Here is a 25377-nt window from a genome sequence, read left to right on the forward strand (position 1 = left end):
TCTCGTCTTGAAACTGTTGGGATATTAGTATTTGCCTTAAAATAAGACGACAATAAATGGAAATGTCAGAGTCATCGTCGTTGTTGTGGTTAATGTGAAGCTCTCCTGCAGGTTCAGAACTTCATGAGGTCACAAGAGGCACTACTCGTCGATTATGCAGTGAGGTCGGCCCAAAAGGATTGGAAGTGATGTGTTTAAAGAAATATCTTACTGCAGAAGCGATGTTTGCAGGAAGACCCTAATCACTTGTTTTGTCTTCTTACTTTTTTTGTCTGCAGTATTAGTTGCAGAAAAGTGTATGGTGAGAGATGTCTTCTGCAATTAGCTCATTAAGCACTTGTTTTGTTCAGTCTCTACTTGTTCTTCATTAATCTGCTGTCCTACCTTAATTTTCTTTTGTGGATAGACACGTTATGCTTGAACTCGTAAGTTCGATTTATAGTCACTTGTTTTCCCTGCCATCTGTATGAAAACTGAAGATATACCATCTAAAGTTATTAATAGAGATGTGGAATTGATGCTTTGCCTTCTAGATGTGGCTCTTGTTTCTGTTGATTTTTCAAGCATTTTTCTGCTATATGCTCCTGCATTTAAGTTGAAAGCTTAAGGTACATGTTATTGACAATCACTGTTGTTTGGAACACGTATATAGGTCTATAGGCTTGTATACTCATATATATTTTACAATTCTTTTATTACATGCAGAATTATTGGTTTTCAGTCCACTTGGTTTTGTGAGCGGATTCTCATATGACGGAAGGATCCTTGAATATCACATGAATTCAAATTCATTTGCTAAGGTAAAACATTATATTTTGTAAAGAGAAATTTTCAAATGACATCTTACTGTGGTAGCATATGTAAAATGCATTTTTTTTCACCTTTGTGGTTTCCTGGGTGATTTGACTGAAGTTTCTCCAGATGAGGCTCTTTTAATGTTGCTATTTTATGGAAAACAAACACAAAAGCTTTTGCATTTATGAGGAGGCAAATAATCTTTTCTGTCATAGCTGATTACTTGGATTCTGTCTTTAGTTGGTTTGTTTTTCTTTTTTTTTAATTTAGTCCTTCTGACCACTACTAGTTGCCATTCTAATGATTCACACCGCTCATTCTTGTGGTAGGTCAGAAACGGGAAGGGGATTCCATTTAGAACAAGTTTCAAGAGTTCAATGTTGTGGATGTTCTAGACTTGTCGCCTAACTTGCAGATCATTTGTCTTCCAACTAAGGTACTTTATGCCCACTTTGAGATCAATACTTTATTATGAATAACCAGATGAAACTGTCTACAATGGATCTCTTTCCTCATTGTAAATTAAACACTGAAGAATATATCACAAGCTATGAAGATTCTCAATGCACTTAAGAATCTTTCCGCTTTTCTTTATTCTAGTGATGATGATTCTTATTGTCTATCAAAGCAATTTATTTATCTGCTTTTAGTGGAGTTGAATCCTCTTTCAATCTCTAGAAGCAAGAAAGTAGCTATACTTCTTATGAACTTACATGAGAAACTTTATTTGGAAAGGATCTTGTTAGCTATGTTCCTCCTCTTAAAAGGGATCACTAGAAACCTACATAATTGATTTAGCCATATATGAAACCAGCAGTATAATGCCTGTAGATATAAGGAGTTTGTTTGAAAAGCTTTGTAATCATCCAGTATCTTTAGTACAAATTTCTATCCTCTGGCAATCACTCGGTGAAAATTCTAGGCATCTTAAGCCTATCCTCATGATATATGCAGTAGGTATGTTATTAGGGTACAATTTTGGCAGCCTTTACATAAACATGAAAGGATCTATTGGTTAGAATGAAAAAAACTTTATACTTACCAACGAGCTGGAATAGCTCAGTTGGTTAGAGCGTGTGGCTGTTAACCACAAGGTCGGAGGTTCAAGCCCTCCTTCTAGCGACTTTTAATATTTTTGGTTTTAGATTAAAAGTTTTTTGACTTATTTCTGATAATTTTGATTATTTTTTATATTCTATTAACATTTGATATAGTGATGTTCTGAATATGGAAGTTATCAATGTTGTAGTCCCCTTTTAGTGAATTATTTTTCCTTGGTTTAAAAGTTATTTGGCTTATTTATGATAATTTTAATTATTTTTTATATTCTGTTGACATTTTTTGTTTTGGTTTAAAGGTTTTTTGACTTATTTCTCATAATTTTGATTATTTTTTATATTTTGTTAACATTTGATATAGTGATGTTCTGAATATGAAAGTTATTCAGTGTTGTAGTCCCCTTACGCTCCTTCAAGCCCTCTTTCTGGTAATTTTTAATATTTTTTGTTTTAAATTAAAAGTTTTTTTACTTATTTTTTATAATTTTTATTATTTTTTATATTTTGTTAACATTTGATATAGTGACGTTTTGAATATGAAAGTTATCAGTGTCGTAGTCCGCTTTTAGTGAATTACTTTTTTTTTGTTTAAAAGTTATTTGACTTATTTATGATAATTTAATTATTTTTTATATTCTGTTGATATTTTTTGTTTTGGTTTAAAGGTTTTCTGACTTATTTCTGATCATTTTGATTCTTTTTGGTATCCTGTTAACATTTGATATAGTGATATTCTAAATATGGAAGCTATCAGTGTTGTAGTCCCCTTACGCTCCTTCAAGCGCTCTTAGGGAAATATTTTTTCTTGATTCGAAACTTACTTGACTTATTTGTAATCATTTTACTATATCCGATAGTTTGTTAATGTCTAAGCACTATCTTTCTTCTTGTTGATATTTGATATGGTCATATTCAAAATATCTAAGCCTTCCTTTTAGTGAATTACATTTTTTTGGTTTAAAAGTTATTTGACTTATTTATGATAATTTTAATCATATTTGATATTCTGTTGATATTTGATATAGTTTAACTATGTTTTTTTTCTCTTGATGCCTAAACATGGTTTTTTTTCTCATTTTAAATAATTTTAATGTTTTGAATATGGAAGTTATCAGTGTCATAGTCTCTTTATATTCTCTCCTTCAAGCCCTCTTAGCGAAATATTTTTTTCTCAATTCAAAACTTATTTGACTTATTTCTAATCATTTTGACTATTTTTCATATTCTGTTAGTGTCTAAGCACTATGTTTCTTCTTGTTGATGTTTGATTTGGTCATTTTACCTATTTGATATTTGATATGGTCATATTCAAAAAGTCTTCTTCTAGTGTTTTACTTTTTTCTGGTTTAAAAGTTACGTGACTTATTTATTATATCTGTTGATATTTGATGTAGTTTGACAATGTTTTTATACTCATCATGTCTAAACATGGTGGTTCTTTCTCTCATTTTATTAATTTTGATGTTTTGAATAGGGGAGTTATCATTTTTGTAGTTCTCTTATATGCTCCTTCAAGCCCTCTTAGCGAAATATCTTTCTCAATTCGAAACTTGTTTGGCTTATTTCTAATAATTTTGAGTTTTTTTTATATACTGTTAATGTCCAAGCACTATGTATTTTCTTGTTGATATTTGATTTGGTCATTTTACTTATTTCTAATCATTTTGACTTTTTGTTATTCTAGTTGTGGCATTTATTTCTCTCGGCATTCTGTTGCTATATGCTCCTGCATTTAAATAAAAAAGCTTAAGGTAATTGTTATCAAACAATCACTGTTGCTTGGAACATGTTCTTAGTTTTGTTGTCTTGTATATTCATATATGTTTCGTGATTCTTTTTTAGATATTTATTGGTTGTCAGCCCACTTGGTTTTGTGAGAGGACTCTACATAGAGGATCCTTAAATATCACATGAATTCGACTCCATATGCCAAGGTAAACCATTACTTATTTTAAGGAGAAATTTTCAAGTGCCATCTTATCATGGTGGTATATGAAAAATGCCTTTGCTATTCATCTTTCTGGTTCTATGGGTGATCTTACTGAAGCTTCTCCAGATGAGACTCTTTTTGATGTTGATATTCTCTGGAAAGCAAAAACGAAAGCTTTTGCATTCAAGATGAAGCAAATAATCTTGTCTATCATAGCTGAATACTTGGATTCTGTCTTTCGTCATTCTGTTTTTTCTAATTTAGTTCCTTCTGACCATTACGAGTTGCCATTATAATGATGCATAGCACTCATTGTTGTGGCAGGTTGAAACCTGAAGGAGATTCCATTTAGAACAAGTTTCGAGAGTTCAATGTTGTGTATCTTCTAGACTCGGTCACCTCACTTTCAGATCATTTGTCTTCCAAGGTACTCTTATGTCCTCTTTGAGAACGTTATGTTATTATGAATCGCTAGACCAAATTGTGTACAAATGACCTGCACTGATGGAAACATGATTATTTAAGTACAAATTTATCCTAATCAACAAGCTGGAATAGCTCAGTTGGTTAGAGCGTGTGGCTGTTAACCACAAGGTCGGAGGTTCAAGCCCTCCTTCTAGCGAAATTATTTTAACTCTTTTTTATATTCCCTTGTTTCCTAAGCATTGTATTTTTTTCTTTTTTTCTGTGTGCATGCTCGATTTTAATAATTTTGATATTTTTCGATATGGTTGTGACATATTGATAATCATTTGTCTAATTTTGATATTCTCTTGACGTCTAAGCATGGTGTTTTTTTTTGCTGCTCATTTTTAATCATTTTGATATTTTAATATGGTCATTTGACTTATTTTTATTTATTGAGTATTTTTGTATTTTCTTGATGTTTAAGGTTGGTGTTTTTATTTTTTGTTCATTTTAATAATTTTGATATTTTGTATATGGGAGTTATCAGCATGGTGATATTTGCTCATTTCTAATCTTTTTGATATTTTCAAGCATTTTTCTCATTTCTAGTAATTTTGATATTTTTCATATGGGAGTTATCAGCATGGTAGTATTTTTTTCCTTTATTTTAAAGAAAATTAAATCACACTCCTTTTATAAGCACAATAATATATTTATTTTTCTCCTTTTTAAAATTTATTTTCTCATTTTTTATATTTTGATATTTTTAATATGGTTACATGACTTATTTCTAATCATTTTGGCATTTTTTATATTCTCTTAATGTCCTAAGTATGGTGTTTTTTTTTGTGGCTCATTGTTAAATCATTTTGTTATGGTCATTTGATTTAATTTCGAATCAATTTGAGTATTTGTTGTATTCTCCTAATGTCTAAGCATGGTGTTTTTATTTTTTGCACATTTTAATAATTTTGATATTTTGTATATGAGTGTTATCATCATGGTGATCTTTTGATATGGTCATTTCTATTCTTTTTGATATTTTCTTGATGTCTAAGATTTTTTTTTTCTTTTGTTAGATAATTTTGATATTTTCATGTTGGATTTATCAGCATGTCTTCTGATGTGGCCATTTCTATTAATTTTGAGATTTTGGCATGGGAGTATTGTTACCTTTATTTTGATGGAAACAAAATCAGACTCCATTTATAAGCATGAAAATATATTTGTTTTGTTCATGTTAATCATTTTGGTACCTTGACTTGGAGTATTTTAAATTATTTTGAATTGACTTGAAGCCTATCGACATGGTAGTCTTCTAACATACTCATTTATTGTTTTTTTTTTCTTGAGATTTTGACTCGTTTGTATTTTTCTTACCTATATTTTATTAACTCAAAACCAGATCATGTGGGTTCTCATATTTTCATGAAGTGTCTGAAAGTAATGCCTTTCTTTCTTGCGCATTAGGTGTGACTATGTGTCGAACAGTTCTTGATAAAGACAATTTAGTCTGGAGATTTCAAACAATTGTTCCTTTGATTTGGTGACTTGCTTGAACTTGTTTATAACTTCTGGTTTTGATTGCATCAAACTCCAAAATATTCTTGATATTGTAGAATTTTTAGCTCAATAGCTTGTACTTCTGTTCATCAAAGTTTTTGCATTATTAGTAAAGAAGATTTTTTCAGTTATCTTATTGAAATAAAGACAAATTACAATTTGTTCACATATTGTTTGGTACTATTTCCAATTATGCATCGACAGTTTAAAGTAAATGGCTTCAAAATATTCCTGACATTCAATAGTCTTGATCTCAATAGCTTTACTTCTGTTCTTTTAAGTGCTTCCATTACAATAAGGATGACTGAATTAATTGTCTTTTTAACAATTAACACTCCTATGACTAATTTTGTCACATATTCCTCAATGTTAAGGGTGTTTTTAAGACAGTCACCACAGCTGCAGATCATCTGAGTCTCCTCCAAATAAGGTACTTCATTTGTCTACTTCGAGACTCCTATTGTGCACCGCTAGATCAAACTCTCTCTTCAAGTGATCTGCATCCTCATAAGAAATTGAACACATAAAAATCTGGAGCAAGCTATCCAGATTCTCAACGCATTAAATGATGTTCCTTGATGAATCATACACCAGCCTGTTGATATTCACTAGGTTCATTGTTGTGGTAGGTCGAAAACTGAAGGAGATTCCATTTTGAGCAAGTTTCAAGGGTTCAACGTTGTCTGCTCTACAGTTATAGTCTGATCACCTCACTTGCAGATCATTTGTCTTCCAAGTAAGGTACTTCATGTTCACTTTGAGAACATTACATGATTATGCATCACTAGATCAAACTGTTTACAAGTAATCTGCATCCTCATAATAAATTAAACTCTGAAGAATCTAGAGCAAGCTATGAAAATTCTCAAAACACTGAAGAATATTTTCCGCATTTTCCTTGTTTTGCTGATGATGATTTTTAATGTCCAGCATGCCAACTTATTGATCTCCTTTCAGTGAAGATGAATTCTCTTTCAATCTTGACAAGTGAGAAAATAGTTATACTTGTGCTGAATTTACATGCAAAACTTTATTTGTGAACGATTTTGATAGCTCGATTCCTCTTCTCTTAAATGGGATAATCAGAAACCTACATAATTTATTTAGCCATATATGAATCTAGCAGCATAATGCCTTGCTCTTTTTGATAGGCATATGTAAGGAGCTTTATTTGGAAAGCTATGTCAATTATCTCAATATCTGTAATACAAAATTCTATGTGTTGGCAGTCATTTGGTGGAAACTCTTGGCATCTTAAACCTATCCTCATGCTATTTGTAATATCCTTATAGGTTTATTAAATATGTAATATATATTAATGTACTAATTTACTGTGAAGCTGGAATAGCTCAGTTGGTTAGAGCGTGTGGCTGTTAACCACAAGGTCGGAGGTTCAAGCCCTCCTTCTAGCGAAACTTTGTTTTGGTTTAAAAATCATTTGATTAGACTGTTTTTAATATTCTCTTGATGTCCAAGCATGGTGTACCTCTTTGTTGCTGACTTTTAGTAGTGTTGATGTGGCTATTTTATTCGTTTCTAATCTTTTTTTACTACTTTTGGTACTGTTGATGTCTTAGTGCTTTTTGCTCCTTTTTAATAATTTTGATGTTTTTAGTATGGGAGTTATTAGCATGTTAACTTTCTTATATGTTTCTTCTTGTGAAAAATTATTTTTCAGTTACAAAATTATTATTTTTTTGAATCATATCGTCTATCTTATATATACTCTTGATAGCCCTCCTTCTAGCGAAACTTTGTTTTGGTTTAAAAATCATTTGATTAGACTGTTTTTAATATTCTCTTGATGTCCAAGCATGGTGTACCTCTTTGTTGCTGACTTTTAGTAGTGTTGATGTGGCTATTTTATTCGTTTCTAATCTTTTTTTACTACTTTTGGTACTGTTGATGTCTTAGTGCTTTTTGCTCCTTTTTAATAATTTTGATGTTTTTAGTATGGGAGTTATTAGCATGTTAACTTTCTTATATGTTTCTTCTTGTGAAAAATTATTTTTCAGTTACAAAATTATTATTTTTTTGAATCATATCGTCTATCTTATATATACTCTTGATATCAAAACATGAGTTTTTCTTTTTCTGCTCATTTTTAATAATTTTGATATGGTTATTTGACTTATTTCTGATCATTTTAAAGTTTGTTATTCTTCTAAGCATGTTTTTTTGTCATTTTTAATAATTTTGATATGGTTATTTGGCTTATTTCTAATCATTTTGAGTATCTCTTGATGTTTAAGCATAGTTTTTGGTTTAAAATCATTTGATTAGACAGTTTTTTTATATTATCTTGATGTCTAAGCATTTTTTACAGTTTAAAAATTATTTGATTAGACTGTTTTTTTATATTCTCTTGATGTCTAAGCATGGTGTACTTTTTTGTTGCTGACTTTTAATAGTGTTGATGTGGCTATTTTATTCGTTTCTAATCATTTTGACTACTTTTGATACTATTGATGTGGTGCCTTTTTACTCATTTTTAATAATTTTAATATTTTTAGTATGGGAATCATTAGCATGTTAACTTTCTTATATGCATCTTCACCGAAAAAATATTTTTCAGTACAAATTATTTTCCGAATCATATTGACTATCTTATATATACTCTTTATATCACAACATGGTTTTTTTTTTTTTTTTGCTCAATTTTAATAATTTTGATATGGTTATTTGACTTATTTCTAATCATTTAAATTTGTATTCTCTTGATGTCGAAGCTTTTTTTTTTTTTTGCTCAGTTTTAATCATTTTGATATTTTGATATAGCTATTTGGCTTATTTCTAATCATTTTGAATATCTCTTGATGTCTAAGCATGCTTTTTATTTTGTTCTTTTTTTAACATTTTTTTATATTTTGAATGTGGGAGTTATCAACATGGTGACCTTCTGATATGGTAATTTTAATTTTTTTATATTATCTTGATGCTTAATCATTTCTTCTCGTTTTTACTAGTTTTGATATGGGAATTATCAGCATGATATAAAACTTTTGAGATTTTAGCAACGGAGTGCTTTTTACCTCAAAATTTGATGGAGTTCAAACCAGACTTCTTTTAATGAATATCAAATTGACATCTAATTCACCTATTTCAATTCATTTTAAATATTTTTTTTTACATTCTATCGATGTTTATAACCATGATGATATTTTTGTTTATCTTGGAGTAATTTTCCTTTTTGATATTGCCATGCTCATTTTTAGTTTTTCTTTAGAGATTTTGTTTTCTCTGTGTTTTGATACCATATTTGATTGACGGGATATCAGATCCTTCATATCTCATATTTTCTTTTTTGTGCATCAGATCCTACGATTTGGTTTTGGGGTGTCTCAGACAATTGTTCTTTTGATTTGGTCATGTGCGTGTACATTATAACTTCTGGTCCTGATTGCAGCTATATCATTTCACTCACTCCAAAATATTCTTGACACTGCAGAATTCTTAACTTGATAGCTTGTACTTGTGTTCATCAAAGTAATGCATTATTAGTAAAGACTATTTCACTTATCTTATTGATAGAAAGGACAAATTACAATTTGTTTCGCATGTTGTTTGGTTCTATTTTCATTTATACATCATAGGAAATTGAACACTCAAGAATCTAGAGCAAGCCATCAAGATTCTAAATGCATTCCTTGATAAATCATGTACCTGCTTATTGAGATTCTCCTTCAGTGGAGATATAACTCCGCTTTCATTCTCTACAAGTGAGAAGTATTGATGATGAATGATGCATTACTCTTGTTGGTCTAGCAGATAGAGCTACTAGCCATGCTATTTTGATGGGCACATACTGGGAAAGTTTGTTTGGAATAGCTAACTTCCAAAGCAATTTATTGTTCTACATTCCAATCAATACCAGTAAGCTGAAATAGCTTATCTGGTTCGAACAATATAAACTACAGAGAATGAATGCCAAAACCAGAACTGATCATGTAGAATTTAGCATGTCCAAATACAAAAAGTTTTATATGGCAAGGAACACATCTAGTGGATAAGAACTGATGATGCATGAATCAATATTACCTCAGAGGTATTGGGTCCCCCAATAATGAGGAAAGAGAGCCTGTGAGCAAGATTTGTCTGTATTTTATACCTTAAGGCTCAATGCAATTGAGGAATGTCTAATAATTTTCTGCAAGTCTTTGTCTGATGCATGTAGCTAATGTACAAAGAACTGACTTTTCTGCGCCCATTTAGAATGAGCTCTTAAACATGACAAACAAGGTTTATAATGTAGTAAGCTCTGTTATTATCTGGTGCAGTTGATATGTAGGAAACTTTAACATGACAAAACCCTAGAAGCCCTAGAAGAACCACAAAGAAAACAGAAAGAGTAAGTTAAAGAGTAACTAGACCTAAATATATGAGGTAAAAGGGGTTGCATAAATCCACCAGGTCTTCTGAGTGTAAAATAGCATGATGATAGTAGTTGACAGATGACCTTAACATGTGGCTCTCTTAGCCAAGAAAAACTTTGGTACCAAAACCTAGCATGACAACAGATGGCAGTAACACATTTGTCATCTCTCTCTCTCTCTCTCTCTCTCTCTCTCTCTCTCTCTCTCTGAGCCAAAAAACTGTGGTACCAAACCCAACATTAGTCTGAGCAGAACCATCTCTGAAAGCTCACCTGCATCCTTCCCTGGAAGCAAAAATCATCAGAAACATCCACAGAGGCACATGAACGATGTTGTTTTATCTTCCGAATCATTTCACTCACTATTGGATCAGAATCCATCACCACCAAAAGGAACTGCAAAATTCCAATCTGGACTGTCTGCAAATCTTGCAGTGATAGTTGGAGCTTGGAATCCAGGACTACATTGTGAGTGATGACTCCTCCGAGCACTTCTCCATGCCACCATCATTGAGCATCTCTTTGTTGCGGCACTCGCTGCTGCAGAATGCTTTCTCGCCTCTGAAACACATGACACCAACCACAAGAATTACTGTAGTGAGCAATGTAATTGTCAATACAGTTTACTGCAATTTCAACCATGTTGGATGCGATAGTCTGCAACAGGAGGGGACGCATGATCGGTCACTTTCTGTAGCTTATCCAAGTGTAGTGACCCAAACTTGAGGGCATGATGCCACTATGTTACTTCCACTTTTCATTGATCATGAAGGCAGCTCCTACCAAAGACTGGGGACCCCAACAGTGACCACTCCAGACATGAGGCCCCAAGAACAGTGGCATGCTCACTACCAAATGCATGGAATCCTGCACATGGTTCCTTTTTTAACATGATCATGGTGTGTGATCAAATCTCAGCATTATGTGCATACAGCGAAAGCTAACCGAGACCGAGAAATCCGCTTTTGATCAAGTTGTAGTTGTAAGATTTCTTACACAAAAGCTTATCAAAGGCAAATAATTGGCTGGATTAAAGTTGACCAGTATATACTTGTAGGGTTGTTTGTTCCAAGGATTCTACTGTTATTTGGCAAGATTAGCAGCAAGTTGTCGGTTCAAATCTAAACGAGGTATGTTGTTTGACAAAAATAAGGATTGATTGGATTTTGATGCAGAGAAAGCTGTCATGAAACTGACCTGTACATGAAGGTGTCTTTCCCTTGGCCCAGATTCTTCTTGCATGCATGGCAGTAGCTCAAGAAATCATCAAGCAGGTAGCCTCCTCTATCGGCTGCAGAGCTCCCATCTCCACATCTCTCCACCACGCAGTTGTCGAATATGTGGGTGGTCCTCGGATTTGGACCATGAGAGATCACACAGGTGTAGTCCTCGGAGAGCTCCATCTCGCTCATGGGGATGCTCCCGGTGAACACCCGAGGGGAAGAAGCAGGGGCAGGGGAGAGCAACGCCAACTGGGAGTCTCTGTTCTTGAGGCCGAACTCTATCGGCGACCCCACCGGTGACATGGAGCCGGAGCAGAGGGAAGGGATCTGGATCTTGAGCTGCGATCCAAGCAGCAGCATTCGGCTCTGCGCTTTGGGAGAGATGGCGACGGATTTCTCGCCATTGAGAGCGTCGATGATGCCGAGCCCGATGGCACTGCTGGTGGCGGTGGTGGTGGTGGTGGTGGTCACAGCATCAAAAGGAGGCTTATTTGGCTGCCTATCAGAGAAGAAATGGTTACCGGTGGAAGACAAGTTCTTGGTTTCGAGGATGGAGGTCGGGCTCATGGCAGCCTCAGAGTCTGAGGAGCCATGGTAGGACAAGCACAAGGGGAAGATCGAGGAAGGTCGGGGCTTGGCATCAGGCATGAGAACCTGCTTGCCATCGGTTGCTCTTGATCTCTTCCTCAGCATCATGCTTTGGTTTTGAGGCCTGCCTCTGCAGATGTAAGGAGTCAAATAAGAGCGAAAGGAAAAAAAAGGAGAAGATGGTCTCTTCCACCTTCCCTTTCCTTCCAAAAGAAAATAAAAGAAAGCAAGTCCAACAGAGATAGGACTGACCTGGGTTTGGTACTGCAACCCTGGAATCCCTTTGAATGAAACAAAGATTGGAACTTTGAAGAACGGGGAGGAGATGGAAAGGTAAAGATTCCTCCACCCACTGGAACTCTTCGAGAAGAACAAAAGACTTTGAACAGAAGGCTAATATCAATCGGTCTCAGTCATTCCAATTAAAGGTTCTCGTTTTTTGATGCATCGGTTTGAAGGCTTCTCTGCCAGCCAGCCAAGTACTTCCTCAGTTCTCCGTCAATGAAGGCTAGAGATGATCCCTAAAACCTCCTTCAATCTTAAAAATCCGATTTTGACGGCAAAAACCACATCAAGATGGCGCCTTTCCCCTCCCTTCCTCAATTTCTCTGCGACACACGCATCAAAAAGGACGAATCAGACATGCAGAGCCCAGTGCCGACGAGAGGAGGCTGCGGTGGTCTGCCCAGGGGAAACGTATCTGGAAATGGGAGCTCATTTATAGAGGAAGCCGGTGTTGGTTTCGTGCGTGGGAATCACATCAGAGAGAGAGAGAGAGAGAGAGAGAGTCTCCACCAAAAGCGCCATTAAATCCTCCGCGTTACCTCATTGACTGTTTCGGAAGAGGAAAGAAATAGAAAAAAAAGGGGGGGGTTTTTTCACCCTTCTTCTTCTCTTCTTTGTCACGCTTCCACCTCTTCTTCTCTCTGCTTCTATCTTCCTATGAGCGAAAGAAAGAACCTTTTTTTTTCTCTTCCTTATCAAGCAATAAGAAATCAGTATATAACCAAAAATTAGCAACTCGTTGCGCCTTCTCTTCCTTCCATCTCTCTTCTCCCTGCCACCTTCCTCTCAGCTCAAGAAGTCGCGTCACCTCAGGTGATCTTCCTTGCCCTCAATAGGAACCAATTCCGCCATTAATCCCCTGTCGGTGACCACAAATCAAGTGCCGCGCTCGGGGGAAGAGAGGAGAGAGAGATGGGAGAACAGCACACTGAGACAGGGAGAGAGAAGGGAGGGAGAAACGACATGATGTGTTTACTCTCCGGTGACAATGTAGGACTTGAATCCCTACTGCCGTCTGTACGGCGCGGTCAGCTTGGTTTCAGGAGCGGAGGCAGGGCATCGGCTCGGCTCGGCTAGGGATTTAGCTTGGAAGATCGAGTAGGAAATGGCTTGGGCCTTTGAATTGGATCGAGTGGAGTTTGGAATCTTGAAGAGGAGGACAAGGGTGACATCTTAGATTTGATCCAGATGCAATAATTGAGTGTTTTGATTACTCATCAATGATAATGAAGATTAAAATATATATATATATATTTAATGAATATTCTCTAGTAATTAGTTTTACAAACGGGGCATATTAATAAAACAATAATCATATATTTATTTATAGAATTAAGTTATGTGAGACCAAGAAACCTTTGAAGTGGATAAGAACATGTACGAGTGTAGCATGTGATGGTAACCAAAATGATTCGAGGTAAATAGAAGAAACATGTGGATGATGCCTAAATCCAATTTGTGTGTGTAGAAAAGATGATGAGTCGAAAAAGAGGAACATTGACTCGATGATTGAGAGGATGCTCGAACATAATATGAATACTGAGATTAGATAAGATTTTCGATGTGATCCGTCTACTATTATAATTGATCCTGCAATGAAAAGTAAGAGTTTCGAGTAAGTCATTGACCTTAATTATTTATTATTATAATTAGTCACCATTAAATTCTCATAGGCATAATAATACTGTGTTGCATGCAAAATTTAGGTATATGAAACTGATTATATCTTGTACATGATTGTGATAATTAAAACTTCACTAATCAGGAATTGATCTGATTTCTTTCATCATTTTAATATAGATCGGATGACATAATCCATTGATTTCCCAATTATAAATGCTCAAATAAAAATGTGAATTACAATATTTTTTTGTTAGATAGATAGATAGATAGATACTATAATTAAAAATAATTAGTTGATTAATATTAGTAGTACTTTAAAGAGGTAAAGAGATCCAAGAAGCTTTCATTAGAAAGTATAAATAAGAATTGAAATATCTTCAATGTAATAAAAATAATATTTTTTAGTAGCTCAACAGTGATAAAAAAAAGTTCAAAACTAAATAATCTAAATATTACAGCTGATTGTGGGGGTTTGCTGTTGTTGTTGGATCTCACAACACCCAACATCATTCTATATTCTATTTTCTGACAATGGTCCATGCACAAGAGAGAGAGAGAGAGAGAGAGAAAGAGAGAGAGAGAGAGCTGTGCTGCAAATAACTCATTGGGTGCAGAAGCACGAAGAATAAGCAACAAAGTAATGGCTGCATTCAAAAGTGGGGAAATGTCACCTGTACCTGAGACAGCAATTAAAAGAGATTTAATACAAGGGGAGAACAGTGTTCTATTGCAAGAAACATGGAGTGCTCCTGATGCCATTGATGCCAGCACAGGAGAATGAATGAGAGAGAGAGAGAGAGAGAGAGAGAGAAAGAGATCAGCTTCTATTAATTAACTATCTTTCTTGGATTTGGGGCAGGATTAATTGTTTGTCCAGCCACAGTCATTACTGCCTGTGTAGACTCCATGAGTACAACTGTAGAAGGATGATGATACCACATCTACCTTGTAGGGGAGCACAGCACTAATGGAGGAGGGAACATTAATATCGTGCATTAAAAGAAGCAAGTCCAAGTTGTGGATGAGGAGTTTGATCTTGAAGAAAGATTTTCCAGCCTGTAACTCTGGTTCATGGCTCATAACTCGTTTCTCCGCAGGGGAACACTCAGCTTTTCTTTCCTATTACTTCCCTCTTTTCCATGCTGCTGATCGAGTTCTTGTTCATCCAGTAAGCTTGACATTCCTTGGTCTGAGCTTTCAGCTTTCATGAGCTCGTTGTAGTCCAAATATTTTGTAGAAAGGTAGCAGCTTCTCCATTACTGTGGCCAATTTCATATGAACCTACTTTAGGAGGCATTTGTAAGTTTGATGCAGTGGTTCAATCTTCTTCCATCGGTACTCCCTGACATTGGCATACAAGTGTGACTTCCATCATGCTGCAGTGATTGTTATTCAGTACAAATTAGAGGAAGGATGCATATGGCTTGCTTCTTGCAATCATCAGTTAATACTCTTTAAGAATAAAACTCATTGGTTCTGTAGTTCGACTTTATATTCTGAAAGAAAATTTAGAACCTCAAGCCATTCCCTTCTTATTTGCCAAAGCTTTATCTTCTTAACATGTCAAGTATGGAAGGCTGCATATAGAAGGAATAGTTAGGCAAAAACGCCAAATCAGCCAGAAAATTAAACTTCTAATGGAATCGGTCTGAAGGTTTCCATACAGATAGATAGATAGATAGATAGATACAAAAGGAGGTATGGAAATTTGTAGCCTATCTCTTAGAACAAATATATTAAGCCAATTTAAATTTAAAAGTTAGAGATTTATTTCAGGTAAAATTGGAAGAACTTGTGGCCATTAAAGTTCAACTTGGCATCTTAATGATCTCATGTTTAGCAAGAATGCTCTGTTTGACATCCCTAGTAAGTGCAGAGTTACGGTTGAAGCAAAGGATAGACCCCCTCGAACAACATGGTTGAGGAACACAGGTTGGCCTATGCATGAGGCTTACATCCACATCTCATAGACTGCGAAAGGTGGTGGACATCCACATCCCAACATTAATCTTTTCCGGATTTACATTAATTCGCCCTATGTGGATCATAAATCTCTGAGATTTACATTAATTATTGTCATGATTTTCTCAAGATTTGCTACATAAGTATCAATTACTTGGGCTTTTGCTAACATATTATATGTCACTCATTGTTCTATCTTTATTTGAGTATATCTAAAAAAGATATGAGAGTTAATAATGAGAATATATATATATATATATATATATATATGAAAGTTTATATGATTGTACTTAGGACAATCTTTATTCAAATCAATATAGTCAACACATTAGCGAGTAAACTTAAGTACCGAGCCTCGTGAATAAAATTAACATTCAATAGCTTATCAATTTCCTCGTTAATAATAAATTATTGATCTTGGTGCAAATCAATATAGTTCTTATCGAACTGGTTAATAAGCGAAATCGATATCGATACAGATTTGAACTATACATGAGTTTTCCTTAGGCAAAGATTTATGAATGAAATCGATTTCCTTAGGCAAAGATTTACCAAAAATAATTTGTTAGATTATTGTCGGTAGATATAATCTCAAGTCAAACTACGTTGGTCAAAAGCATGCCAAGTAGTAGTGCCTCGAAACAGTGGGTATAATTGTTGCGTACACTCATAATACAATCAAACGTGCAAGCGACTCCAACATCTGAGCCGTGCCATACTAAACAAGCTCAACATTTAGATGTTACGATATATCAATTAATCTTGCTTATCACACTTTACGATCCGTGCTCGATTCGATTAATAAATATCATTAATGGGTCGGGCACATTATGGGTGTAAGGAAAAATTCGATCCGCAACGTGAGACAAATCAGGAAATGAGGGAGGTTAGTATCCACCGTTAATTATGAGATCAGTGACGGTCAGGATCGACTGGGTAGTTGATTGGGTTATCTTCTGTGGGTGCTAATAGAACACTAATACATCGTGTGTTTTCGATTAGGTTTAGAAGAACCGGGCGGTTGGGAAACGTGCGTGGGTGGGCGATGGGGAGGACGTGTTACTGGACTCCGACAACTATTACCCAACGAAGAGGTGGCTTTTAAGGTGGGACCGGAACAAAGGAACGTGCGTGTGAGATATCGGGAGGAGGGGTCGGTTACTGGGTTCCGCTATTCTCGGCACTTTTACGAAGCCGAAACACTCCCTTTCGATTTACACGACAACGTAGTGGTTATTAGAGTGGGACCCTCAAGAGGAAGACCTGGTCACTCAGCGGGTAGGTGAGCGGGAAAGGCAAGTGTCGCTTAGTTTTAGTTCCGTAGAAGAAATCGGAACCGTGATGCTGACCTGTCACCAGTCCGACGTCACTTGGCCCTGTCATCCGCTGCTAACCGTCTCCAAGGGCCGACTCAACTTGTCCTGGGTGACGTGGTTTCACACAGCTCGCGGATGGGGTTCCAGTATATCAGCTATGGAGAAGCCACGTCATCCGAGTAATTCTTCCAGGTGATTCGGTCGCGCAAACCACTGTCTCGAAAAGCAAAATGCCTCGGAGCAGGTTTCGGGCGCGCCACAAGGATGAAAGCGGAGAGAGGACGGAAGAGAAGGCAGAGTGAATGGAGTGAAAGAAGAAGGCGAGAAGGAAGAAGAAGAGAGAGAGGTGACATGGAGAAGGGAATGGTGAGCAGCCTTGCTGATGTCCCCATCGGAGACTCGGGTTCCGTGGAGGACGGTGGGTGTACTACCGCCGCACGGAACATCCCGATATCGCCGGCGCAGGTGACTAACCAAGATCTCTCTCTCTCTCTCTCTCTCTCTCTCTCATCGCTTCCCCGCTTCGACCTCGTTGGCTTGGTTTTACTGCACAGCTTTCTTTTTTCGCAGGTTGATGCAACCGAAGTGGTCTACCGAAGACCCACTGCCAACTTCGCCGCCAGGTTCGCCAAGATCCTCTTCTTTGCGCACCTCGTCGCCGTCGCCATCCTCATCATTTTCCTCTCCCTCCGTGGCTTCCTCGGCCGAAACCCAGCATTCCGCCCTGCCCACTGGTTCGCGCCCCTCCTGACCGCCGCCGTGTCCTCCGCCCTCGTGGCCATCCTTTGGCTGCTTTTCGTCCTCCGCCACCCCGCCAAAGTCATCAAGGCCTCCCTCTGGCTCGCCCCGTCGCTCGTTTGCGCCGTTGCCGTGCTCCTCCTGACCGATGGCGGCAGCTCCAGCCTGGCCTTCGCGGTGCTGGGCTTGCTCCTCGCTCTGGTGCAGTCGCTGTACGGCTGCTGGATCGTTCGTCGCCTTCACCATGCCTACGAGATCCTCTCCATCTCCATCGCCGCCGTCCAGCCGACCACCACGCTGGCGAAGTACGTTGCGCTCGCACTCCTCGCCGGCCTCGTGTTCTCCTCCATCTGGACACTCGGCGCCGGCGGTGTCGCAGCCGGCGGTGGCTCGCGGTTCGCACCTCTCTACGTGCTGCTGTTGCTGCTCAGCCTCGGGTGGACCATGCAAGCGATCAGATACATGGTTCTCGTGGCGGTGGCGCAGCTGGCCTACCTTAGTCTGGCATTCGGGACGGAGACGGCCGTGCCGGTGGCCTTCGAGGCTGCCGCCAATGGAGCACTCGGCGACGTGTGCTACGGCTCCGCCGTGATCCCGCTGGTAGTGGCGATCCGGGGGACAGCTCGCGCGATGGGTCTGATCGCTGGCGGCTCGGACGAGTTCCTGTTCTCCTGCGCCAGTTGCTACGTGGGCATCGCAGACCAGCTGGTGGTGCGGGGTAACCGATGGGGGTTCGTCTACGCCAGAGTGCGCGGCAAGGGGCTGGGGAACGCGTCGGCGGAGGTGTGGGAGATGTTCATCAAACAGGGCATGGGGCAGCTGATCGACACGGACATCACAAGCTCACTCTGCTTCCTTTCCGGGGTGACCGGCGGTGGGGTTGCGGCCTTGGTCGCAGGATCCTGGGCGACGGCAGCCGACAAGGGCCATGTAACAGAAGCCACAGTCTACGCCTTCATCATCGGCTACTTCATGGTAAGTTCATACCATCTGCCATTGTCTCCGAAGTGTAAGCTCACAAACTGTCACATCAAACAGACTCGGATTGCAATGGCTTGGCCGCAGGCGTGCGTGGCGGCTTACCATGTGGTCTTCGCCGAGAACCCGCAGAGCCGCCGCATGGGCCCCTGCATTCCTACTCGGTTGAGGGAGCTGCGATCATCTCCACATTGACCTCTCCACGCATCAGATCGGTTTCAAGAGGTTCATACATTACATAAAACCTTGTCTGCTTTTGTCGCATTTCACAAACAACTGCAGATCACACAATTTATAACTCTAATCTGAAAGCACCGAACGAAGAAAAGAAAAAGAAACTGGAAATACACTATTGGGAGCACGGAGAAAAGGTTGATAGCTAACCCGAATCACCAATCTTCCAACTAACGGGATAACTTTGGAAGGGAAAACAAAAGCTCAAATCGATATTTAACTGGGAAAAGGAAAACTACAGATTTGCTACGGCTGAGATAGACGTTAAGCGTACATGTCAACAGTTGGCAACACCATTGGCAGCTACCAGCTTCTCAGTCGAGGAGTTAGCATTCTTTGGAGCAACACCAGCCACGCCATTCGTTTCAAGTGTGAGCCCGTCCCTTGCAGTTTCTTTCTTCAGAAGTGTAATCGCTTCCAAGGGCTTGCCATTTACTTCATTGTTATCTTTGCGGTCAAAATCCACTGGTTTTCCATCCACAACCTGAGATTGACAACCATATATATGATCATGCAAAGCAATGTAGAATTTCCAAGCTGTCTAAAAGTGCAAAGTTGATGTAGTTCTAGCATTGTTGACAAATAAAATGGAGCATGACGAGAGAAAAAAAAGATGAGGTGAAATTTCTGTTGTTAATAGTTCTGCAACAACAAGCTATAATGTCATAACTTTTTAAGCTCGGTCAACAAACTCTAACACAATATATCTACTTAAACCAAGAGAATCCCCTTCTTTGACCTGTATTCTCTCCTTGTGTCATCAAATATTAGTTGACTCATCTCATCTTACCACAACATCTATAGATCCTATTTAAGCATGTCTGCACCATTTTATGCAATTTTTCTTCATTTTATCCTGTGACGGAGCAATATACTTAATTGTTCAGAAATAGAGATTTACTTCTCTATCTTTCATGATATCTGTGAAGATCCACTTCAACATTCTTATGTTGGTTACACCAGAACCATTGTCCATGTAATTCCTTAACAGCCCAGCAACTCCATCAATAAGCATGGTCGACCAATCAACTTCCTCATAATATTTTTTAATTTGAGAAGGCACCTGATGATCACACAAATCTGTCTTTACCTCTCACTTATTAAACCAACCAACGTTTGTTCTATAAATAATATCTTCAGCAGTCTCTCCATCTTCATTTTGTTGAATAATAGATCAAAAAGATATTGCTTATTTCTTCTTGTTGCTCCACCTTAACTAGTGATACTAAAAGAATCTAATCATAAGTCAAAACATCTAAACCAATCTTAGCATACAACAGTCTAAAGAAATAGATCAAATCATGCCTTTTTCTGAAGCTGGTGTTGCTTCGTTCTCTTCTCTTGCATCACCTTCTGGCGGGTTTCGTAGAAACTAAAATCATCCAAAATGGATGTCTTGCCCGCATGCTCCTTGAAAAGCTTAAGGAGTTGGAGACCTTGCTCAAGCTTCACCTGAAGTGTAAATTAACAGGAATCATTAAATTGAAGTACCAAGTGGTTAACAGTAGAAGACTTCCTCACCTCCTGGGTGTCTCTACTGTTTGTCACAGGTTTGTTTTCGTTGTTCTCCAATGTGATGTGCTTTAGGATGTTATTGGGAACATCCTTTACAATATGCCACTTGACAGGAAAACAGCCAATCCACTTGTCCTGCTGCCAGTAATCCAATGTTTTGTTAAAATCAACTCGACCTACCATTTCAGCAACACCAACGAACTGCCCACTTGTGTTGACCTATATGTCGACAGCAAAAGAATAAGCTATCTAATGAAATAGCATTGAGAGAAGGGAAATAGATTCCTACAATTGTATAGTGATGCTTACAGAGAAGAACAAGAAGACAGGGCATCCATTAGTCTTCTCCTTAGATTCCTGATAAGCAGCATCAAGCTTCTTGTTCCCATGGGGAGTGCTGGCCCAAACATTGTACTTGATACTCTTGTGGATATCATCTTCACTGTATGATTTAATGATGAAAAACTTAGCATCTGAATATGTTTCAGGAAAGTCTGACTTGTTGTACTGTTCCTTTTCAGGTATGACAGTAGAATCCTGAACATTTAGGTTTGCAGGAAGGCTCTGTCCTCTTACAGCAAGAGTAATATTAGGTCCAAAGACCTGATTTCTAAAGCGACCAGCCCTAGGTCCTTTATTAAGCTCGCTCAACCCATCCAAGTTCTCATTACCATAACCATAGAATCCATTGCCACGGCCTCTTGGCTTATACTTGCTATCCATAGGCATTCCCCATCTTCCATTCATTCGGGAGTTGTACATATTTGAACAAAAATTCTGACCAACAATAAATCCATTAATATTTTGGCCATACATTCTGCTGTTAGGATACATCTTGTTCACAATTCCAGGAGCTGCTGGCCTTGGAGCATGCATTCCCTGGGAAAAAAATGTTCCATAAAATTGTAAGACAATTTGTCATAATAGAAAACCAGAACAAACAAAGGAAAACAATTAAGCTGCAACTGTTGCACCAAAAGCATGCCAGCGACGGATCAACTCGGAAAATATTTGCAAGTAAGATTTTACATAGAGACAAAGCATATATAGATTCAAGAGTAGCTCTTGGCTTGCTGCAAGCAAGTGTATAATTTCTACAAGCAAGATTTTGTAAAGGCATGCATAACAATTGTTACCATATTTCCTCAAAAGTACGGCAGCACTTCAGCAAGACATATAAACATTTTTAGCTAACAGATATAATAGTATTATGCTGCATACCGCAAGATGAGGAACAGGATGGAGATTCTGATTTCTTGTGGATGTAGTGTTGCTAATATGTGAAGTCATTGAAGAAACAGCATTTGCTGTAGGTGACCTCTGTTGTCCATCAGGAACAATAGGACCATCAGACCACGGAACAGACGACCACATACCACCAAAACCAAATCTTGGATCCTGGTATCCTGAAGAAGGAAGACTACCAGGTAAAGCACCCTTACCAAATGAGCCACCAGGATTTGATAAATTATGCTGGCTGGGTTTTGGTTTCCCTGATTCATTGTTGTCATTTGTGCTTCCTTTAGCCACTCCATTTGAATTATGTTTTGCTGTATCTGATTGAATAGGAGTGAGGTTGGCGGCAGCAGATGTAGAAACATCTCCTTCAGAAATAGGAGCTTGGCTTGTGGTGTATGGTGCACTGGTGGGTGCAGGTGAATGGTAATATGTAGTTGGAAACTGGTACTGTTGGGGTCCATATAGCTGACTGTTGTGCCCCAAAGTTGGAACAGGAGAACCAGGAGCAGAATATGGAGTATAAGGAGCATAACCATATCCATGCTGATACATATCCCCATAAACTCCCTGCCAACAATCAAGAAATGCTGTCAAAACTTGCTATTACAACAAGACAACTCAGAACAGAGAGATCAGACTAGCAAAATCACTTTTCGGGTTCAAGTTTGTAAATTAACCTAACCTATTGAGTTCAAGTTTGCAAATTAACCAACCAAATGACCAGAGTCTATCATCAAAGTAAAAGAAAAAACACACACAATCAAAACTGACAACACAGCATGGAGTGTTTGAGACAATTTACAAGTGGGGGCACCTCCATTCCATCAGGACTAACATATCTTGGGTAATCCTCCCATTCGGTTATTGAAGCATCATAACCTGAAAATTTCCAGAAGCTATTAGGTGATTCGTTCATAGTAAAAAAACCAAGGCAGCTAAACTGTCTTTTGTGAACAGAACAAACATCCAGAAACTACAACATCATATCACATAAACATTCAGAGTTAAAATTGATTTAACCTCCATAATAGAAAGGTGAAGTGTATCCATTGGGAAAGTAGCACATGCTAGCATCCATATGCTCCTGAAGTAGAGGAGTCAGAGACCGCTTGCATGTTGGGATTGGAGCTATTGGCAATTCCCGACCATTTGCTGGACCATACTGAACTCCAGAAGGCTGTTAGAAGAAATCAAATGGCATCAGTACCAACCTATAGCAATTCATAACCTACAAACCTGCAACAACTAGTTGGCAGAACTAATAAAGCTACCTTCTTTGAAACATCTGAAGAATCGTCACTCTTGTTCTTGGAATCCAGTGATAGCTTTTGCATCAGATCTGTAGCTTCTGTGACAAATTAATTAAGGGATAGAAGTATTTAATGAAGCTTTGAGATAAACATACATACATACGACGCAACGAAGAAGCAACTACAACAACATCAGAAAACATGTACTAAATCTACAGATCGTGAACAAAATGACGAATAGTATAATAAACGAACTGAAATCACGAATCAATCAACCAAGCTGATCGCTTCATCTCCACAAAATGAAAAACAACAACAACACAATCCAAAATCCCAGTTTGGCCAGCTTAAACGCTCAATTCGAAACAAAGACTCACGGAAACACCGTCCATCACGCTTGAGCCGCACGATCGACGCATAAACCCTAAAAACCAAATCGACGGTGCAAAATCAAGTCTTTACGCAGCCAAACGAATCGAAAACATATACAGAACGAGCGGATCGCGTCAAACAGAGCCTAAAGCGAAGCGGGAACAGATCCAGCACGAGGCGCCCCAAACCTAATCCCCAGCCGACGAAAGGATACGGTCAGCAGGAGGAGCGGGGGAGACAGCTGCCATGGCCGAATCTGGAGGTCGCTAGAGACGAGCGCGCGATTCCGGGAGGACGCTTGTATCCCAAACCCTGGAGAGGGTGCCGGGGGATAACCCTAGAAGAAAAAAGAGTGGGAAGGGAAGGCGCCGCCACGGGAGAGAAAGAACGGCTTGCAGTCGGCACTAAGAAAAGTTATAGACGCGGAGCCACGTGTTTCTTTGAGCACCAATTTTGGGCGGTACTTTTCTCGTTAATCCAAACCACTTGGACTTGGAACGACATTACTATACCTAATTTTACAATACTGTTATTTATCTGCGAAATATATTCATATACATTTTATATTGCACTATCAGATCCCCTCTCTCTCTCTCTCTCTCACTCACTCACAAATATTTATATCTTTATTTTTAATTTATACATAATATATCTTTATTTTTAATTTCATACTATATCGGTAAAACATGTTTATAATTAAATTATAATAGTCAAACATGTTTGGTTCGGGTCCACTATGGCGTTGAGGTTGCACCAATCGTCTGCTTGGTAGGTCGTGGGTGATTAACGGATCACTTGTATTTTTCTTTTGTATTCAACACTAACTTTGGTGTATATACCCCTTTAATACTGAATGACTTGCTTGTATACCCATTCTAATTAACATTCATCCATTTACTGATGGCATAATAACAATTGAAGTTCAAAAAAAAAAGTATTTTCTTTAAAATATAATAATATGTAATCTTACAAATTCGTAATTCTTATGTAATCACAAATAAAAATGATTAACACAAACATTATTGAACAGACACTAACGAAATAGAATATGTGAAAGATCTAAATTTTTAAGCATATTAAATGTTAGAGCAGACAATATATCATTTTCAAGCATTAAATGGGTAGATATGTAAAAGCATTTTTTTACTTGACTAGTCCTTGATTTCTTTAAGAATGGATCCTTGATTTTGATTATTTTTTTTTTGTTTCTGATAGCCATTATTTTGATTATTAATATGATTTAATTTTCTAAATATTAAATCAACATCGTTCAATAATCTTAATTTCTTTTTTTAACCAATTACTAAACATGATTAATAATGGTTAATCTAAGTTCTAAGTTTATTTGACAGATGCTAATGGGAGAAATACATGCTTTGAAGAGATATAAGCTAAATACTTGGAGGAATGCACGTGCTACAATAAATTTTGGAGGGGTAAATATGATTTTTTTTCCAACTTTAAAAGAATGTATATGTAGTAGACAGAGGCCATCTTATTATCCATGCAGCAGTATGCAAAATGATAATTATCATAAATCATTGTATAATTATATGTTTATTGTATGACATGGAATTTCATCATATTAGTTTAGAATCAAAATAAAGTCTCTCTCGTACAGTCTAAAAATATATATAAATTAAAAGATCTTAATTAAGTCCCACAGACAGAGATAATGTAAGTTAATCAGATCATTTGTCAGCATGACATGCATATTAGGAGGGAGGAGAACAAAAGCTATGCATTTTTTAGCTCACAAAGCTAGGAAATCGAGTGAAGATAAGGTGTGGTATTGAGGGATTGCCAATGAAGACAATTCATCAAAAGCTATTTGTTTGATGACCTTGTAAACACCCAAAATACTTCCAACGTATACATGAGAAGAATAAGGATACAAATAAGGTGATGTTTGAACAATGAGTTCGGTT

At 37.6% G+C, this 25377-nt stretch overlaps 3 protein-coding genes and 3 non-coding genes across 10 annotated transcripts; 4 read left to right on the forward strand and 2 right to left on the reverse strand.

The window, feature by feature from the left end:
- The first annotated feature begins 1843 nt into the window (after positions 1 to 1843).
- On the forward strand, positions 1844 to 1917 carry TRNAN-GUU (transfer RNA asparagine (anticodon GUU)). Its single transcript has one exon. It is a non-coding gene; the product is annotated as a tRNA-Asn (tRNA).
- Positions 1918 to 4331: 2414 nt separating this feature from the next.
- Positions 4332 to 4405, forward strand: TRNAN-GUU (transfer RNA asparagine (anticodon GUU)). The gene has a single exon. It is a non-coding gene; the product is annotated as a tRNA-Asn (tRNA).
- Positions 4406 to 7092: 2687 nt separating this feature from the next.
- TRNAN-GUU (transfer RNA asparagine (anticodon GUU)) lies at positions 7093 to 7166 on the forward strand. The gene has a single exon. It is a non-coding gene; the product is annotated as a tRNA-Asn (tRNA).
- Positions 7167 to 10167: 3001 nt separating this feature from the next.
- On the reverse strand, positions 10168 to 13293 carry LOC135636080 (FCS-Like Zinc finger 8-like). Of its 3 annotated transcripts, XR_010495799.1 has the most exons (4): positions 12190 to 13291; positions 11324 to 12067; positions 10490 to 10687; positions 10168 to 10411 (listed from the first exon to the last, which is right to left on the reverse strand). XR_010495799.1 is itself a non-coding variant. In XM_065147631.1 (3 exons), the coding sequence occupies exons 2-3, from the start codon at positions 12043 to 12045 to the stop codon at positions 10975 to 10977; spliced, it is 741 nt and encodes a 246-aa protein (XP_065003703.1). In that variant the 5' UTR covers positions 12046 to 12067; positions 12190 to 13293; the 3' UTR covers positions 10168 to 10974. The 3 variants fall into 3 exon arrangements, 2 of the variants coding, with proteins under 2 accessions (XP_065003703.1, XP_065003702.1); XM_065147631.1 differs by having other exon boundaries at positions 10168 to 10993; positions 12190 to 13293; XM_065147630.1 differs by having other exon boundaries at positions 10168 to 10687; positions 12190 to 13290.
- Positions 13294 to 17326: 4033 nt separating this feature from the next.
- LOC135637312 (uncharacterized) lies at positions 17327 to 19636 on the forward strand. Its single transcript, XM_065149978.1, has 3 exons — positions 17327 to 17588; positions 17694 to 18836; positions 18900 to 19636. Exons 1-3 carry the CDS (start codon positions 17388 to 17390, stop codon positions 19032 to 19034), a joined length of 1479 nt encoding a protein of 492 aa, XP_065006050.1. The 5' UTR covers positions 17327 to 17387; the 3' UTR covers positions 19035 to 19636.
- LOC135585072 (YTH domain-containing protein ECT4-like) lies at positions 19161 to 23850 on the reverse strand. 3 transcript variants are annotated; one of them, XM_065149976.1, is made up of 9 exons: positions 23664 to 23850; positions 23099 to 23175; positions 22848 to 23004; positions 22642 to 22706; positions 21810 to 22394; positions 20898 to 21467; positions 20595 to 20807; positions 20379 to 20525; positions 19161 to 19557 (listed from the first exon to the last, which is right to left on the reverse strand). In XM_065149976.1, the coding sequence occupies exons 1-9, from the start codon at positions 23695 to 23697 to the stop codon at positions 19351 to 19353; spliced, it is 2055 nt and encodes a 684-aa protein (XP_065006048.1). In that variant the 5' UTR covers positions 23698 to 23850; the 3' UTR covers positions 19161 to 19350. The 3 variants fall into 3 exon arrangements, with proteins under 3 accessions (XP_065006048.1, XP_065006047.1, XP_065006049.1); XM_065149975.1 differs by having other exon boundaries at positions 22630 to 22706; XM_065149977.1 differs by having other exon boundaries at positions 22630 to 22706; positions 23638 to 23796.
- Between the last annotated feature and the right edge of the window lie 1527 nt (positions 23851 to 25377).

The sequence above is a fragment of the Musa acuminata genome, chromosome BXJ3-4, assembly GCF_036884655.1.
Source record: "Musa acuminata AAA Group cultivar baxijiao chromosome BXJ3-4, Cavendish_Baxijiao_AAA, whole genome shotgun sequence".
NCBI classification, from domain to species: Eukaryota; Viridiplantae; Streptophyta; class Magnoliopsida; order Zingiberales; family Musaceae; genus Musa; species Musa acuminata.